This window comes from Tachyglossus aculeatus, chromosome 21 (genome assembly GCF_015852505.1).
Source record: "Tachyglossus aculeatus isolate mTacAcu1 chromosome 21, mTacAcu1.pri, whole genome shotgun sequence".
NCBI classification, from domain to species: domain Eukaryota; kingdom Metazoa; phylum Chordata; class Mammalia; order Monotremata; family Tachyglossidae; genus Tachyglossus; species Tachyglossus aculeatus.
The window spans coordinates 7,926,041-7,943,336 of NC_052086.1; the positions used below are offsets into that span (position 1 = coordinate 7,926,041).

Below are 17,296 nucleotides of genomic sequence, written 5' to 3' on the forward strand. Positions count from 1 at the left end.
GTGCCCAGTACACTGTACTAGGCATCTGGCATAGGCATAGGCCTCCTGTCTACATGTTTTGTCACCTGTCTACATGTTTTGTTTTGTTGTCTGTCTCCCCCTTGTAGACTGTGAGCCCATTGTTGGGTAGGGACCGTCTCTATATGTTGCCGACTTGTACTTTCCAAGCCCTTATTACAGTGCTCTGCACACAGTAAGCGCTCAATACAATTGAATGAATGAATGAATCTGGGAAACACAGAATAAAGAAGTGACACAGTGCTTGCTCACAAGGAGTTTACACTCTAATAGGAGAGATAAGCATAAAATTATTTACAACTAGAGGGTCAAGATAAATAGTTGACCAATAAGGGTGGGTATAAGTAAGTTCTCCACTGTGGGCTGGAATCTTGTCTACCAACTCTGCTGTATTGTACTCTCCCAAGCGCTTAAAACAGTGCTCTGCACACAGTAAGCACTCAATAAATACCATTAATTGAATTGACTCCTGCATTTTTGTGCCTAAAGATGCTGGGAAATCAATCAGGGAAGGCTTTTGGGATGAGATAGAATTTAAGAAGGGCTGTGATTGTGGGAAGAGCTGGGGTCTGTCCGATATGGGGAGGGACAGCAAGGAACAGTCTAGACTGTAAGCTAGTTGTGGACAAGAAATGTGTCTACCAACTCTGTTAAGAGTGTTCTCTCCCAAGTGCTTCGTCCAGTGCTCTGAACACAGTAAGTGCTCAATAAACACCAGTGATTGACTGATGGATTGAATAGCGAGAAGGTTGGCTTGGTAGGAGTGAAGAGAGCGAGCTGGAGGACAGCAGCTGAAGAAAGCTGACATGTCAGCGGGAGTGAGTTGGGTTTTTTTTAATGGTATTTGGTTAAGCGCTTACTATGTGCCGGGCACTGTATTAAGACTGTGAGCCTGTTGTTGGGTAGAGATTGTCTCTATCTGTTGCTGAATTGTGCTTTCCAAGCGCTTAGTACAGTGCTGTGCACACAGTAAGCACACAATAAATATGATTGAATGAATGTATGAATGGTAGCCCTCTTCTGGTGAGGGACACCAGGAACACAATTGTATAGGAAGATGCCACCGTATTTGCTGCTGTATCTCAGAGGAAATACAAAGTACTTCACCCTCCCTGACCCCAAGACTTAGGCCAAAGTTATTATTAAGTGCTGCCGAGTTGTTTCCAATTCATAGCGACTCCAGGGATAAACTTTCCCAGAACGTCCTGTCCTCTGCCATAATCTGCAACCTTTCTAACGGTTCTTCCATTATCGTGGTTATGGTGTCTAGCCATCTGGCTACCAGTTTGCCTCTTCCACGTTTTCCCTGGACTTTTCCTAGCATTAGTGTCTTCGCCAGAGAATTAATCCTCCTCATTATGTGTCCAAAATATGCTAATCTAAGGCGAGTCATTTGGCCTTCCAAAGACCACTTGGGTTTAATTTGCTCTAAGATCCATTTGTTTGCCTTTCGGGCAGTCCACGGTATTCACCAAAGCCTTCTCCAATACCACATTTCCAAAGAATCGATGTTCTTTCTATCCTGTTTTTTCACTGTCCAGCTTTCGGATCCATACATTGTCACTGAAAATACCATAGGGTTGACAATTTGTGTTTCTGTGGCAATCGTTACATAGATCAAAGAGGATTTCTAAATATATCATCCTTCGGCAATGTAGTGCTGGAGATTTGCAAATTTTAAACAAAACTTTAAAGAATGAAACACGTAAACCCATGTGGCCCTGGTTAGGTTGTCGGCAGAGTCCCTCCCAAGGGCCCACATTTAGTGCACAAAGTAAAATTTGCTTTAATTCTCCCCTTACCATCATGCCAGGTCAAAATCAGCAGAGCTTCAAATCCCCACAGTCCCAGGTGCTGATCACAGTGACAAAGATGTCTCCCTGCCCTTTCTCTATGTTGCGGTGCTTAAAATTAAGTTCCAAAATAGGTAACTTGAAAATAGCTGAAACACCATAAAGGTCAGAACTGAAAAGGCCGGTGGAATTCCTAGCAGCCCAAAGTTACCCAGTTAAGGAGAAAAAGAAAACAGAACAATTGCCATCTAACTACTCTATGAATTCATAGTGATGGAAATAACACAATTATGGCAAAAAAAGTTCTGTGTCTGATTACTTCCTACTGTGCCTATAAGCATTTGAGAAGGGGGAAAGGACAAATGTGCTTAGTACAGTGCTCTGTACGTAGTAAGTGCTTAATACGTATGATTAAATGAATGAAATATGATTGAATGAAATGGTAAGGCCCACCCAGTTCTTCCACCAAGAATGTTTTTACTGTATTTTGGTTAGAAAACTGTTGGAGTATTAGGGAACGTTCTTCTGATGTTTATCTCTCTGATTAGAAGGAGATTGCAATGTCAGTAGAAACAATTGTCTACTGGCCAGAGGCACAGGTACACATTTGCCTTAAGATTCATTGGGAACAAAACCCTCTAATTAAAGGAGAGCTGGGTGTATTATTATTATTGTTTGTATGGTATCCGTTAAGTGCTTACTATGTGTCGAGCGCTGGGGTAGATACAAGTTCATCAGGTTGGACACAGTCCCCGTCCCACATGGGACGGAGGGCAGGTATTGAATCTATCATTTTATGGATGAGGAAACTGAGGCCCAGAGAAGTGACTTGCCCAAGGACACACAGCAGGCAACTGTCAAAACTGAGACTAGAACCCAGGTTGTCCGACTCCCAGGCTCTGCACTTGAAAAAGGTAAATGGATGCAGAAGTCACGGTGCCCAGTCTTCAAGTAGCTTAAATCTAACGGGGGATACGGACAAGTTGTGCGAGCAGGAGGAAAACGTTACTCTGCCTGGCAACCAAGACAGGTCCTTCACTACAAAGTAGAATCATCATTGGGGTGGTGTTTTTCTCCAACAAAAGACATTTTAACATGTCAACCAACTCTCTTGTATCATTCTCTTCCAAGCTAGTGCAAGTGCTTAGTACAGTACGGCACTCACACTTAGTACAGTGCTTATACAGTAAGCGCTCAACAAATACAACTGACTGAATGCACCCGGTAAGGGCTCAATAAATACCACTGAAAGATTGAGTGATTGATTGGTCATCATTCTTTCATTCATTCATTCAATCGTATTTATTGAGTGCGTTCTGTGTGCAGAGCACTGTATTAAGCACTTGGGAGAGTACCATATAACAATAAACAGACACATTTCCTGCCCACCATGCTCTGTTTTGCCAAGAACCATTCCCTTACTCCTGAGATGCAGATTTACACAAGTATTTGGCAATTTGGGGAATTTGTAGTGTTATTGCCTTGATACTGTGGTGACTAGTGATGGTATTTTTTAAGCACTTACGATGTGCCAGGCACTGTTCTAAGCACTGGAATGGATAGTAGCTTCTTGATCTGGTAAAGGGATATCACTAAACCCACCATTGTCGTGAATACCAGTTGTGAAAATGAAACCTTGGTCCATGTCTTGGTAGCACTATATTAAATTAATAATAATAGTGGGACTTGCAAAGTGCTTACTATGTGCCAGGGACTGTACTGAATTCTGGGGGAGGTACAGGATCATCATCAGGTCCAAAAATGCCTACTTGGTGCTGTGTTGGGTTCAAAGGGCTTGGGAAAATACGTCAGTCAGTCAGTCTGTATTTATTGAGCGCTTACTGTGTGCAGAGCACTGTACTAAGTGTTTGGGAAAGCGCAGTACAACAATAGACATGCCCCAAAATGACAGTGTGACCCAGTAGAAACTTAGAGTCCAACTGAGAGTTTGTTACCCAATGCAACACTGCACTGTGGGGGAAGCAGCGTGGCTCAGTGGAAAGAGCACGGGCTTTGGAGTCAGAGGCCGTGGGTTCAAATCCCGGCTCCGCCACTTGTCAGCTGTGTGACTTTGGGCAAGTCAATTCACTTCTCTGGGCCTCAGTTTCCTCATCTGTAAAATGGGGATGAAGACTGTGAGCCCCTCGTGATCAACCTGATTCCTTGTACCTACCCCAGTGCTTAGAACAGTGCTTTGCACAAGATAAGCGCTTAACAAATACCAACATTATTATTATTGTGTGGTTTAGACTCAAGATCTAATGGTCCTGGCTCTGATCACCGAGAAAAGATTTTGATGATTTTTGGGTTTTGCCCCCAAAGTGAACAGTGGTGGATTTTGCCATCAGAGTCTCCTTAATTCTCACATACAATCAATCAAATACCTACTCTGTCCAGAAACCTGTACTAGGTACTTAAGGAGTTGAAAAGAGAACACACAATTCCTGCCTTCTAATTAATTTTGGCATTTGTTAAGCGCTTACTAGGTGGCAGGCACTGTATTAAGCGCTGGGGTGGATACAAGCAACTCAGGTTGGACACAGTCCCTGTCCCACGTGGGGCTCAGTCTCAATCCCCATTTTACAGATGAGGTAATTGAGGCCCAGAGAGTAAAGCGACTTGTCCAAGGTCACACAGCAGGCAGGTGGTGGAGAGGGGATTAGAACTCATGGCCTTCTGACTCCCAGGTTTGTGCTCTATCACTACGCTCAATAAATACGATTGATGATGATGACGCCCAGGCCCGTGCCCCAGCCCTATGCAGCAGAAACCTTGTGACTACCTTTTAGACTGTGAGCCCACTGTTGGGTAGGGACTGTCTCTATATGTTGCCAATTTGTACTTCCCAAGCGCTTAGTACAGTGCTCTGCGCATAGTAAGCGCTCAATAAATACGATTGATGATGATGATGATGATGAACAAGGGAAGGGTTCAAAATCCATCATATTCACGATAGTCCTTCGAAACAGTTCTGATTCATAATTCTGAGAAATTATGTGACATTTTGGGGGAGACTGGCATACAGTGAGAGAGGTATGTATATATGTTTGTACATATTTATTACTCTATTTATTTATTTAACTTGTACATATCTATTCTATTTATTTTATTTTGTTAATATGTTTGGTTTTGTTCTCTGTCTCCCCCTTCTAGACTGTGACCCCACTGTTGGGCAGGGACCGTCTCTATATGTTGCGAACTTGTACTTCCCAAGCACTTAGTACAGTGCTCGGCACCCAGTAAGCGCTCAATAAATACGATTGATTGATTGATTGATTGAAGCAGCCTGCTCTTGACTGTCCTTACTAGGAACAGAGATTGCACAGATAAATCAAATAGACAGATAGTCCCAAATCCTCATTTTTGTCCTTTCCAATTGTATCCACCCCAATACTTTAAGTACAGTGCCTGGCACATTGTTAGCGCTTAACAAATCCTTAATTATTAATTACTAACCTACCTCCTCCCCAAGACTTTTGCCAGAGTTGTTTCACCTCCTCCTGGCTCACTCTCAAGGGGCCACTGGTAAACCAGTAGATACCAGACACACAGATGCACGTGATTTCACATTGGTTACCTCATCTTGTCAGTGACATCTTATCCGAGCCCCCTGCCCCCCACCCCAAAATTCATCTCCTCAGGCCTTCCCACTTGGTCTAGAATCTTGCATTCCCTTCTGGATCTCTGTCAACACGGACACCACTTCTGAGCCGTGGAACTCCATGGCAGGAGCTGAAGTCCTCTCTAATAATAATAATGAAAAATATTACGGTATCTGTTAAGCGCTTATTACGTGCCAAGCACTGAACTAAGCGCTGGGGGGGTTACCAGCAAATTGGGTAGGACACCATCCCTGTCCCATGTGGGGCTCACAGTCTCAATCCCCATTTTACATATGGGTTCTAAGCACTGGGGGGATACAAGGTGATCAGGTTGTCCCACGTGGGGCCCACAGTCTTAATCCTTATTTTAGAGATGAGGTAACTGAGGCCCAGAGAAATGAAGTGACTTGTCCAAGGTCACACAGCAGACAAGTAGTGGAGGCAAGATTAGAACCCATGACCTTCTAACTCCCAGACCCGTGCTCTCTCCACCACCCCATGCTACTTCTCTAGACTGTAAGCTTGTTGTGGGCAAGGAATGTGTCTGTTGTTTTATTGTACTCTCCCAAGCGCTTAGTACAGTGCTCTGCATACAGTAAGTGCTCAATAAATAGAGTTGACTGACTGAAGTGCGAGGAGGCTGAGGGTTGAAAATCCAAATGGTGGACCCAAAGGTGTCCAGTTTCGTATCTGTACTGGACAGGACACAGATGAGCTAAAAGTAATAATAATAATAATAATAATAATAATAATAATAATAATAATGGCATTTTCTAGACTGTGAGCCCACTGTTGGGTAGGGACCGTCTCTATATGTTGCCAACTTGTACTTCCCAAGCACTTAGTACAGTGCTCTGCACACAGTAAGTGCTCAATAAATACGATTGATTGATTGATTGATTATTAAGCACTTACTATGTGCAAAGCACTGTTCTAAGCGCCGGGGAGGTTACAAGGTGACCAGGTTGTCCCATGGGGGGTTCACAGTCTTAATCCCCATTTTACAGATGAGGTAAATGAGGCACAGAGAAGTTAAGTGACTTGCCCAAAGTCACACAGCTGACAATTGGCAGAGCCGGGATTTGAACCCATGACCTCTGACTCCAAAGCCCACGCTCGTTCCACTGAGCCATGCTGCTTCTCTGAATGACCCCCTCCCCCGGCTCCAGCTCAGTGTCTGGTCAAGGTCATAGCGGACAGAGAAATAACCAAAAGACAGAGGGAGATGAGGGAGGGTCACCAGAGGAGCTGAAGGGAGTGCCCCGACTGGGGGATTGGGAGGCAGTGAGGCCCCGAGGAAAAAGCATGGAGCCAGCACTCAGGAAAGTCGGGGTTTCTTCCCAGCCCCACCATGTGCTCGATCAATCAATCAATCAATCAATCAATCATATTTATTGAGCGCTTACTGTGTGCAGAGCACTGTACTAAGCGCTTGGGAAGTACAAGCTGACAACATATAGAGACAGTCCCTACCCAACAGTGGGCTCACAGTCTAAAAGGGGGAGACAGAACAAAACCAAACATACTAACAAAATAAAATAAATAGAATAGATAGGTACAAGTTAAATAAATAAATAAATAGAGTAATAAATATGTACAAACATATATACATATACACAGGTGCTGTGGGGAAGGGAAGGAGGTAAGATGGGGGGGGATGAAGAGGGGGACGAGCGGGAGAGGTCGCTCCCAAGGTCGATCACCGTGTGACCTCGGACAAGTCCCTTCATTTTTCCTCACTGTCCTCATCTGTAAAATGGGAACAATATATCCTCTCTCACTCCCTCTTACCCCGCAGGCCCCATGTGGGACAGGGAATTAGTTCAATCTCACTATCCTGTGCCTACTCTAGACGGTAAGCCCGCTGTGGGCGGGGATTGTCTCTCTTTATTGCTGTATTGTACTTTCCAATCAATCAATCAATCAATCAATCGTATTTACTGAGCGCTTACTGTGTGCAGAGCACTGTACTACGCACTTGGGAAGTACAAGTTGGCAACATATAGAGATGGTCCCTACCCAACAGTGGGCTCACAGTCTAAACGGGGGAGACAGAGAACAAAACCAAACATACTAACAAAATAAAATAAATAGAATAGATATGTACAAGTAAAATAAATAAATAAATAAATAGAGTAATAAATATGTACAAACATACATACATATACACAGGTGCTGTGGAGAAGGGAAGGAGGTAAGATGTAGGGGATGGAAAGGGGGACGAGGGGGAGAGGGACGAGGGGGAGAGGTCGCTCCCGAGGTCGCTCACCGTGTGACCTCGGACAAGTCCCTTCATTTTTCCTCACTGTCCTCATCTGTAAAATGGGAACAATATATCCTCTCTCACTCCCTCTTACCCTGCGGGCCCCATGTGGGATAGGGAATGAGTTCAATCTCACTATCCTGTGTCTACTCTAGAAGGTAAACCTGCTGTGGGCGGGGATTGTCTCTCTTTATTGCTGTATTGTACTTTCCAGCATTTAGCACAGTGCTCTGTTCTCAGTAAGTGCTCAATAAATACGATTGAATGAATGAATGAATACTCTAGAGCTTAGCCCAGCACTTGGCCCCCTAGTAAGTAATCAATCCATTAGTGGTATTTATTGGGTGCTTAACTGTGTGCAGAGCGTAATACAGCCGAATGGGTAGACACGTTACCTGCCTAGAAACTGTACCATAATGCCATAATTATTTTAATCATCAACCTCCGGGAAATTGAGGATTGCCCCCTACCCTCTGCTGAGAAGCAGCATGGCCTGGGTGGATAGAGCCCGGGCCTAGGAGTCAGAAGGACCTGGGTTCTAATCCTGACTCTGCTGCTTGGCGGCTGCGTGACCTTGAGCAAGTCACTTCACTTCTCTGTGCCGCCGCGCCCCTCATCTAAAAACTGGGATTAAGACTGAGAGCTCCCTTGTGGGACATGGGCCGTGTCCAACCTGATTACCTTGTATCTACCCCAGCAGCTTAATACAGTGCCTGGCACATAGTAAGCGCTTAACAAATACCATTTTTTAAAAGAGGGGGAGTGGGGAAAGGATGGGGAAGGAGAGAGAAGCAGTGTGGCTCAGTGGAGAGAAGCAGCATGGCTCAGTGGAAAGAGCCCGGGCTTTGGAGTCAGAGGTCACGGGTTCAAATCCCGGCTCTGCCAATTGTCAGCTGTGTGACTTTGGGCAAGTCACTTAACTTCTCTGTGCCTCAGTTACCTCATTTGTAAAATGGGGATTAAGACTGTGAGCCCTACGTGGGACAACCCGATTACTCTGTATCTCCCCAGTGCTTAGAACAGTGCTTTGCACATAGTAAGCGCTTAACAAATACCATTATTATTATTATTATTATTATTATTAAAGGGGGGGAAAGGAGGAAGAAGTATTTTAGGACTATTAAAGCCTTACTAAGGACACAGGCAAACTGCTTGATTCTTCCAAAAGCAGCACAGGGAGAGATTTTGGGCGAGGGGCAGGTGGGTTTCTGCCTTGGCTCTAGCTGCTGGGTTGGGACCGTCTCTATATGTTGCCAACTTGTACTTCCCAAGCGCTTAGTACAGTGCTCTACACACAGTAAGCGCTCAATAAATACGATTGAATGAATGAATGAATGTAGAGAAGCAGGATGGCCTAATGGGAAGAGTTCGGGTCTGGGAGTCAGAAGGACCTGGGTTCTAAATCCGGATTCACCACTCGCCTGCTGAGTGACCTTGGGCAAGTCACTTTACTTCTCTGGGCCTTAGTTACCTCATCTGTAAAATGGGAATTAAGACCGTGAGCCTTTTGTGGGACAGAGACGGTGTCCAAATCAATTATCTAGTATCTACCCCGGTGCTTAGTACAGTGCTTGGCACATAGTACTTACAATTATTATCATCATCATCGTTATGATTGTGTCAGACCCCTGGTGGAATCTGAGTTGAGGAAATCTGGCCACGACAGTGCTTGGCACATAGTACTTACAGTTATTATCATCATCATCGTTATTATTATGTCGGACCCCTGGTGGAATCTGAGTTCAGGAAATCTGGCCATGACAGTGCTTGGCACATAGTACTTACAATTATTATCATCATCATCGTTATTATTATGTCGGACCCCTGGTGGAATCTGAGTTCAGGAAATCTGGCCGCGACAGTGCTTGGCACATAGTACTTACAATTATTATCATCATCATCGTTATGAGTATGTCAGACCCCTGGTGGAATCTGAGTTCAGGAAATCTGGCCGCGACAGTGCTTGGCACATAGTACTTACAATTATTATCATCATCATCGTTATGATTATATCGGACCCCTGGTGGAATCTGAGTTCAGGAAATCTGGCCACAACCCTGCAGCAGACCCTGCGTTCCTTAAGCACTTAGTACAGTGTTTGGCACACAGTTAGCGCTCGGTAAATACGGTTGAAAGTTCCTCTGACCAGCAAAACCAGCCCCGTTCTTCTGGATGGTTGGGCTAGGTCTGGGTGCCTCTGTGAGACTTTGACCATGCTCCTTTCACCCTTCTGACTTCAGGCCCAAACAGCCAATCCATCAAAAGTTTTTACTGAGCACCCACTCTGCGCACTGCACTGAGTGCTTGAGAGAAGTCACTAGAATCAGGAGATATGCTCCCTGCCCTCGGGGAGTTGACAGTCTAGTCGGGGGAGATAGGGAGAAGTAAAAAGACTCAAGTCCTTAAGTGCTAAGAAGGAGGGGGTGTGAAGGATCCAAGAATTTAGGGAGTTTAAAAGAGCTGAAGTGGAAGTGAAGGGAGGGTGTATAAGATGAGGAAGTTAGAAATCAGTCAATCAATAGTATTTATTGAGCACTTACTGTGTGAAGAGCACTGTACTAAGCTTTTGGGAGAGTACAGTTTAACAATACAACAGACGCATTCCCTGCCCACAGGAACAGTATTTATTGAGAGCTTACTGTGTGCAGAGCACTGTACCAAGTGCCTGGGAGAGTACCATTATAACAGACCCATTCCCTGCCCATAGGAATAGTATTTATTGAGTTCCTCCTGTAATAATAATAATAATAATGATGGCATTTATTAAACACTTACTATGTGCAAAGCACTGTTCTAAGCATTGGGGAGGTTACAAGGTGATCAGGTTGTCCCACAGGGGGCTCACAGTCTTAATCCCCATTTTACAGATGAGGTAAATGAGGCCCAGAGAAGTGAAGTGACTTGCCCAAAGTCACACAGCTGACAATTGGTGGAGCCAGGATTTGAACCTGTGACCTCTGACTCCAAAGCCCATGCTTTGGAGAAGCCACACTGCTTCTCACGCACCTGGGAGAGTACAGTATAACAATATAAACATTCCCTGCCCACAGGAAGGCCTCCTGAGGAGATGTAAGTTCGGAAGGGTTTTGAGGATGGAGAGAGAGGCGGTCTGTTGGATATGAACGGGGAGTGAGCTCCAGGCAGGCAGGAGGGGGTGAGGAAGCGGGTGGCAGTGAGGGAGATGAGGAGAACGCGGCCCAGTGAGCGGGCTAGTCTGAGAGGAGCGAAGGCGGGCCATCTGGGTTGTGATGGGACTAGATGGCGGGTCCATCCCGGGGGGCGAGAGCGCCTTAGATAGAGATAACGGGGGCTCGCTGGAGATGGGAGGCGGCAGGCTGCGGAGAGGCAGGGAGGGAAACTCCTTTCCTGACAGGAGGCAGGCGCGGTGGGCTCTGACCTCCACCGCCCATGTGACCCCATTATTTGTGGAAGGGGGCAGGTCTGTCTGGAGGGCCCTGGCAGAGAGCAGAAGGCCAGATGGCATTTCTGTGCGTGTTGTGTGTCGGCTGTCAGTCAGCCAGATTAATGGGGAGTGTGTAAAAGGATGTGGGGTGGAGGGAAGGGGGGGGGGGGCAAAAACAATTAAGCTGGAGACCCCAAAACAATGGAGGCCACGTGCCACGGGGGCAACAGTCGTTGGCCGCACAATGGGCGATCAGCGGACAACAGCTAGGGCCAACTGTTGCAAACGACATGGGCCTGCCCAGTTTTCAAATCATCTCAGGCCCCTGTTTTCTTACAACCCAGCCAATCACAGGGGAGGGAGTGTGGTCACCTGATGCCCTTTTCTTGTCTTTATAAGTCCTTAGTCCGCACAAAATAACCGAACAGAGGTTGCCTTGGCAACCCTAATTATGGCCCTAAAACTACAGTAGGAGAGGGAGAAAGAGAGAGAGAAAGGGGTGGGGGAAGAGACCCAGTGAGGGAGAGTTTGAGAGAGAAGGAGGTATTGGTGGAGGAGCTGAGGGGGCATGAGAGGGGTTGGCAGACGGGGCAGGAGGTGAGACTGGGGAATGTGTTTTTCCAGAATCGCCGGTCCCGCTTCCTTGTCACACTGCAGAGAAAGAGGCCGGTTAAAAACCAACAACAAGGCTACCAAGTTATAGCTTCCACCAGGGAGAGGATAACAATGGGGAGGCTCCGATACGTATTCCCGGAAACCTCCCAGATGAAAAACTCAGCAGAGAGTAGGACCGTGCCGTGCCGCAAATAACTAGTGCTTGGGCTTGAGCTGCTGAGCTGGTTTAGACTCAGGTTCAAACAGAAAAGCTGCTCTGGCAGGGACCAGAGTTCTGGAAGAGGTGCCACACTAGCCTTTGGTACCCGCTGGCCCCAAATTCAGGGGTGAGTGTGTGTCTGTGTCTGTGCATAGGTGAGCAAGGCTCATAAAGGCAAGCAGCATAGCTCAGTGGGTAGGGCCTGGGCTTGGGAGCCAGGAGGACCTGGGTTCTAATCTCCCCCACTTGTCTGCTGCGTGACCTTGGGCAAATCACTTCACTTCTCCGGGCCTCAGTTACCTCATCTGTAAAATGGGGATACGAGTGTGAGCCCCATGCGGGACAGGGACTGTATCCAACCTGATTCACTTGTATCTACCCCAGAGCTTAGAACTGTGCTTGGCACATAGTAAGCACTTAACAAGTACCATAATTATTATTATTAATTAATTATTAAAGGGAGGAAAATGGGATCAGATGGGCATCGTTCGGAGGCTGTTCTCTGTCCAGGGAACCAATGGTCCCAGCAGAAAAGGACTTTGGATTTGCTTCCGGGACTTGGCCTTCTGTTGGATGCTGCCCTCGGGCATTCTGGCCACGACCAGGAAGGCCTGCGGGACTCTGACCACCCTGGTCCCTGGCCAGTTCAGGTTGAACCATAAAAACAGGAGGGCCAGACCCTGGCCGGAATTGGATGGGGTGGCAACTTGCTGCCCCCAGCCACCCAACCACCCTTTTGGGCCCTCTGAGAGGCATTCCTCACGATACATCCCTCTGAGGCAAAGCCCAGTGAATCCACTCATATCTTCCTCCTGGAAAACTTTGCCCCTTCTCCTACCCAACATTTGGGCTCGGGGCCTGGGAAAGAGATGCCATGATGGGGCAGAGGATAGGGTGGCAAACTGCTACCACATTAGTCCAGGCACTCATCCTATCCCACCTTGATTACTGTACCAGCCTCTTTGCCGGCCTCCCTGCCTCCTGTCTCTCCCCACTCCAGTCCTTTCCCTCATCTGGATAATGGGGATTAAGGCTGTGAGCCCCATGTAGGACAGGGACTGTGTCCAAACTGATTAGCTTGTGTCTACCCTAGTGTTTAGTCCGGTGCCTGACACATTCATTCATTCATTCAATCAATCATATTTATTGAGCACTTACTGTGTGCAGGGCACTGTACTAAGCACTTGGGAAAGACAAGTTGGCAACATATAGTGGCGGTCCCTACCCAACAATGGGCTCACATTCTAGAAATGGGCCCACAGTCTAGACACACACAGTTAAGCGCTTAAGTAACACCATAAAAAACTCAAAAAAAGAGTGGGGGGAGCTCAGCCTTCGGTACTTTGGGGGGCAAACACTGGCAGGAGACCCAGGGTCCGGTGGGTGAGCCGGGACTGCCTCCATTCCTCCTGCTGGGTTGTGAAGAGGAGGTTGGTGGTATCCAGGGAAAGGAAGGTAGGAGGAGGAACGAGGAATGGCGGGGAAAGAGAGGAAGGAGATTCTGGTTTTCATGGCTGAAAATCTGGCCCCACTTACTCCAGCCCAAGGGTCTGCAGTCTTCACCCTGCCACTTCCCTTCAGAGCCACTCAACTGGGCCTTCGGATGAATGAGCGCACTCTTCGAGTCCACACAGTGGAAGTCCTGCAACACCCGAGGGTCCTTTCTCCCGAGAGGCTTGTATTTCAAGGGGTGTTGGCCCTTACTCAATCAGTGGTATTTACTGAGAGCTTATTGTGTACAGGGCTCTGTGCTAAACACTTGGTTGAGTGTAATTCGGCAGAGACAGTGGATACGTTCCCTGCCCACAATGAACTTACTGCTAAAGGACCTTAACCAAGTCCTCATTTCCCCTCCTCCCTCTCCCTTCTGTGTCACCTATGCACTTAGATCTGTGCCTCTAAGCACTTGATATTCATCCCACCTTCAGCCCCATGGCACCTCAGTCCATAGCCTTGATTAACTTTAATGTTCGCCTCCCCCTGTAAACAATAAGCTAGTTGTGGGGAAGGAACGTGTCTGTTGTATTGAATTATCCCAAATGCTCTGCACCCAGTAGGCGCTCCATAAATACCATCGATTATTATTACTGATGCCATCGGAGACCCCCGGGGAACGTGGTCTGATGTTGAGGTTTTTGAGGTTTGGCTCTGGCCTACCTCCGGTTCACTCTTCTTGTCTCCCTTTCTCGGCCCGTTCTGTCCCCTTTAGACTGTCAGCTCGATCTGGGCAGGGAATGTGTCTGTTCATTGTTGTATTGTCCTCTTCCAAGCGCTTAGTACAGTGCTCTGAATACAGTAAGCCCTCAATCAATCCGATTGAATGAATTGGGAGCGGGTCCTGGGTCCCACCCAGCTCTGTGCAGTCCAAGGGCCCCCTCAAGTCACTGAGACTTTGTAAGCTCATTGTGGGCAGGGAACGTGTCTGTTATATTGTGTGTTGTACTCTCCCAAGTGCTTAGGACAGTGCCCTGCAAACAGCAGGAGCTCAATAAATACGTTTGATTGATTGGAGGAGCCCAGTTGCCTCAGCAACTTGAAGGTCCTGATGCTAGGGAGGGCAGGGCTGATTCCCACCCAGTCACATTTCCCTTCCTCTTGCCCCTTAATCTTGCAGCCAAGTGGCCAAAGAGCTTCTGGCAGAGGAAACTAGACCCTCCTCCCCGCTCCCCAATCTCTTGGTTTCTTCCCACCTCCTCCTGCTTTCCATCTCCTCCTTCTCTCTGCTCTCCATTCCCCATAGACTCCTGACTTCGGGTCCCACCCAGCCGAGCGAGGACAACGTCCACACTGACCTGGAGTCTCTCTCGTGGCTGACGTCCGTGGATGTGCCGAGGCTGCAGCAGATGACGAGCGGCCGGATGGACTTCAGCGCCCCAGGCTCCCTGATGCAGCAGACAGGTAGCCCCCTCTCGGGGGAGGCCAGCTCATAGCCAAGAAGCCCGGTCACCAGGCCTCTGCCCTGGAGGCCAAAACGGCCAACGACTTCTATGGTTTCCCCTTCCCACGCAGCCTGGGCATTTCCACCTCGTTCCCCTGCCCCAATCCAACTACCTGTCTCGGGCCCGGGAGAGGGCCAGCCATTCCACAGAGTGAGGCCCAAAGATGGAGAGCTACAGAAAGCTCTTCAGCCACCTTTTCCTCCTCTGTTTCCCCATCCTCCTGGGGCCGGAGAGCTTCATGGGCAGCTCGCTCGCTCCCTCGCACCCGAGCTGGGGAGCCCCGAGAGCCTGTGGGAGCTCAGAAATTGTCTGACTAGGCCACGCCGCTTCTGGATCCCCCTTCTTCCTGCAGCTTCCCCACCCAACAACCGGTTTCACCCGTCAGGCATGGGTGCCGTGGAGGCAAGGAGAACCTGGGACTGGGGAGAGCAGTGCCAATCTGAGACCAGCCTAAGCTTTTAACCCCTGGTCCAAAGGGGGTTTTGGGGCTGACACCATGACCTTAGCCTAAATGCAGCTGTTTCTGGGGTGGAGCACAGCAGATGTGTGGGGCCACAGTAGCCAGCGGGAGTTGTCTCTGTCTTGTCTGGGAGTAGGTCCCATGGCAGCAAACATGCAACCCGTGGGTGCCCCGGGCACCGTGATCCACATGCCAGCCAGCATGCCCCGTCAGGGGATCCTGGGACTGGACGGCATGGCCACACATGGAGCAAACGTAAGTGCACCCTGGGGGCTCTGCAGGGAGGGGAGGGAAGGAAGGGTTCTCTGGCCTGCTGTTCTCTGACTTCTGCCCCTCCCGCTGCAGCTGAACCAGTATCCGGTGGGAGCCCAGCTCTACCCAAGCGTGCAGAGCCAGCAGCCGCCGTACCCGCCTCCCTCTCGGCCGCCGCCGTTCCCCCTGGCCCAGGACCCTCAGCGGGTGCTGGTGTCGGCCGTGGGGCCTCTGCCGGATCCCCAGGTGAGCCGGCCGCCACGGAACCCACGTCACCAGGGGCGAGCGAGGCACAGCCTCCCATGGCCTTCGACGACCACGTGAGCGCGGACCCTCGTTCGGCTCCTGAGGTCCTTCCCCAAAGAGAGTCGGGGAGAGGGACCCGTGCGGGTGGCTGGAGCCTGGCTCCGCTCTTTACCGGGTGTCCCGAGGGGAGCAGGGAAGCCTTAGGAAGGCCCATCTCCTTCAAGAAGCACCCCCTGACTTAGCCCTCCTTTCCTCTTCCCCCGCTCCCTTCCGCATCACCTTGACTTCCTTCCTTTATTCAGCCCCCCTTCCAGTCCCACACCTCTTATGTCCATCTCTGTCATTTCTTTATTTCTATTAATTTCAGTCTCCCCCTCTGGACTGGAAGCTCATTGTGGGCAGGGAATGTGTCCGTTTATTCATTCATTCATTCAGTTGTATTTATTGAGCGCTTACTGTGTGCAGAGCACTGTACTAAGCGCTTGGGAAGTCCAAGTTGGCGACATATAGAGACGGTCCCTACCCAACAGTGGGCTCACAGTCTAGAAGGGGGAGACAGAGAACAAAACCAAACATATTAACAAAATAAAATAGAATAAATATATACAAATAAAATAGAGTAATAAATACATACAAACCTACATACATACATACAAATACATTTAATAAATACATACATACAAATACAAACATACACACATACAAACATACAAATACAGTTAAAATATATACAAACATATATACAGGTATATATTCATTCGTTCATTCATTCAACCGTATTTATTGAGCACTTACTGTGTGCAGAGCACTGTACTAAGCGCTTGGGAAGTACAAGTCGGCAACATATAGAGACGGTCCCTACCCAACAGTGGGCTCACAATCTAGAAGGGGGAGACAGAGAACAAAACATAACAAAACAAAACGTTTACTGTAACACTGTCCTCTCCCAAGCGCTTAATATAGTGCTCGGCATACAGAAAGCACTCAATAAATACAACTGAAGGAATGTATGAAAGGGAAGGATCTGGAATGACCGCTCTCCCTTCCCAGTGACCTAGGAAGGAGACTTCTCTCCGGGGTCTTGGTCAGCGCTTTGCCCTGGTGTCTGCTTGGGTACCACCATGACTGGCTGCTTCTACTGCCGTGAGGTACAGACGTCATCCCTATTTTTTTTTCTCTCTCTCTCTCCTGCCTACAGTGCTCACCAGCTGGAATGTACAGAGTCTCCTACGGGTCCCAGCCGCAGTTCCCGCCTCCCCGGTTTGCACCACCCTCAGTCAAAGACCTGCACCCCAAACCCTACCCGAAGCCCATCTACTCATACAGGTGACCAGGCTGTCTTTCTCGGCGATCCCGTCTGCTCGGCCGCGGGGCCATCCCCATGGCGGAGGGCTAATCTGCCGGTCAGCTGGTTGGGCAGCTGGCCATTGCCGCAGGACAGAGCGGTCTGGCAGAGAGCAAGGTGGTCTGGAGCCTAAGAGGCCTCTGGGCTGTCATTTGGGGGGA

At 48.4% G+C, this 17,296-nt stretch overlaps 1 protein-coding gene across 1 annotated transcript in view; it reads left to right on the forward strand.

Moving 5' to 3' along the window:
• FOXN4 (forkhead box N4) overlaps positions 1-17,296 on the forward strand; it is a 30,984-nt gene that overhangs the window by 7,954 nt on the left and 5,734 nt on the right. Inside the window, exons 2-5 of the mRNA XM_038763647.1 lie at positions 14,634-14,791; positions 15,429-15,547; positions 15,638-15,790; positions 16,989-17,116. Of these exons, the coding sequence (XP_038619575.1) occupies positions 14,634-14,791; positions 15,429-15,547; positions 15,638-15,790; positions 16,989-17,116 (558 nt within the window). The remainder of the gene's footprint in view (positions 1-14,633; positions 14,792-15,428; positions 15,548-15,637; positions 15,791-16,988; positions 17,117-17,296) is intronic.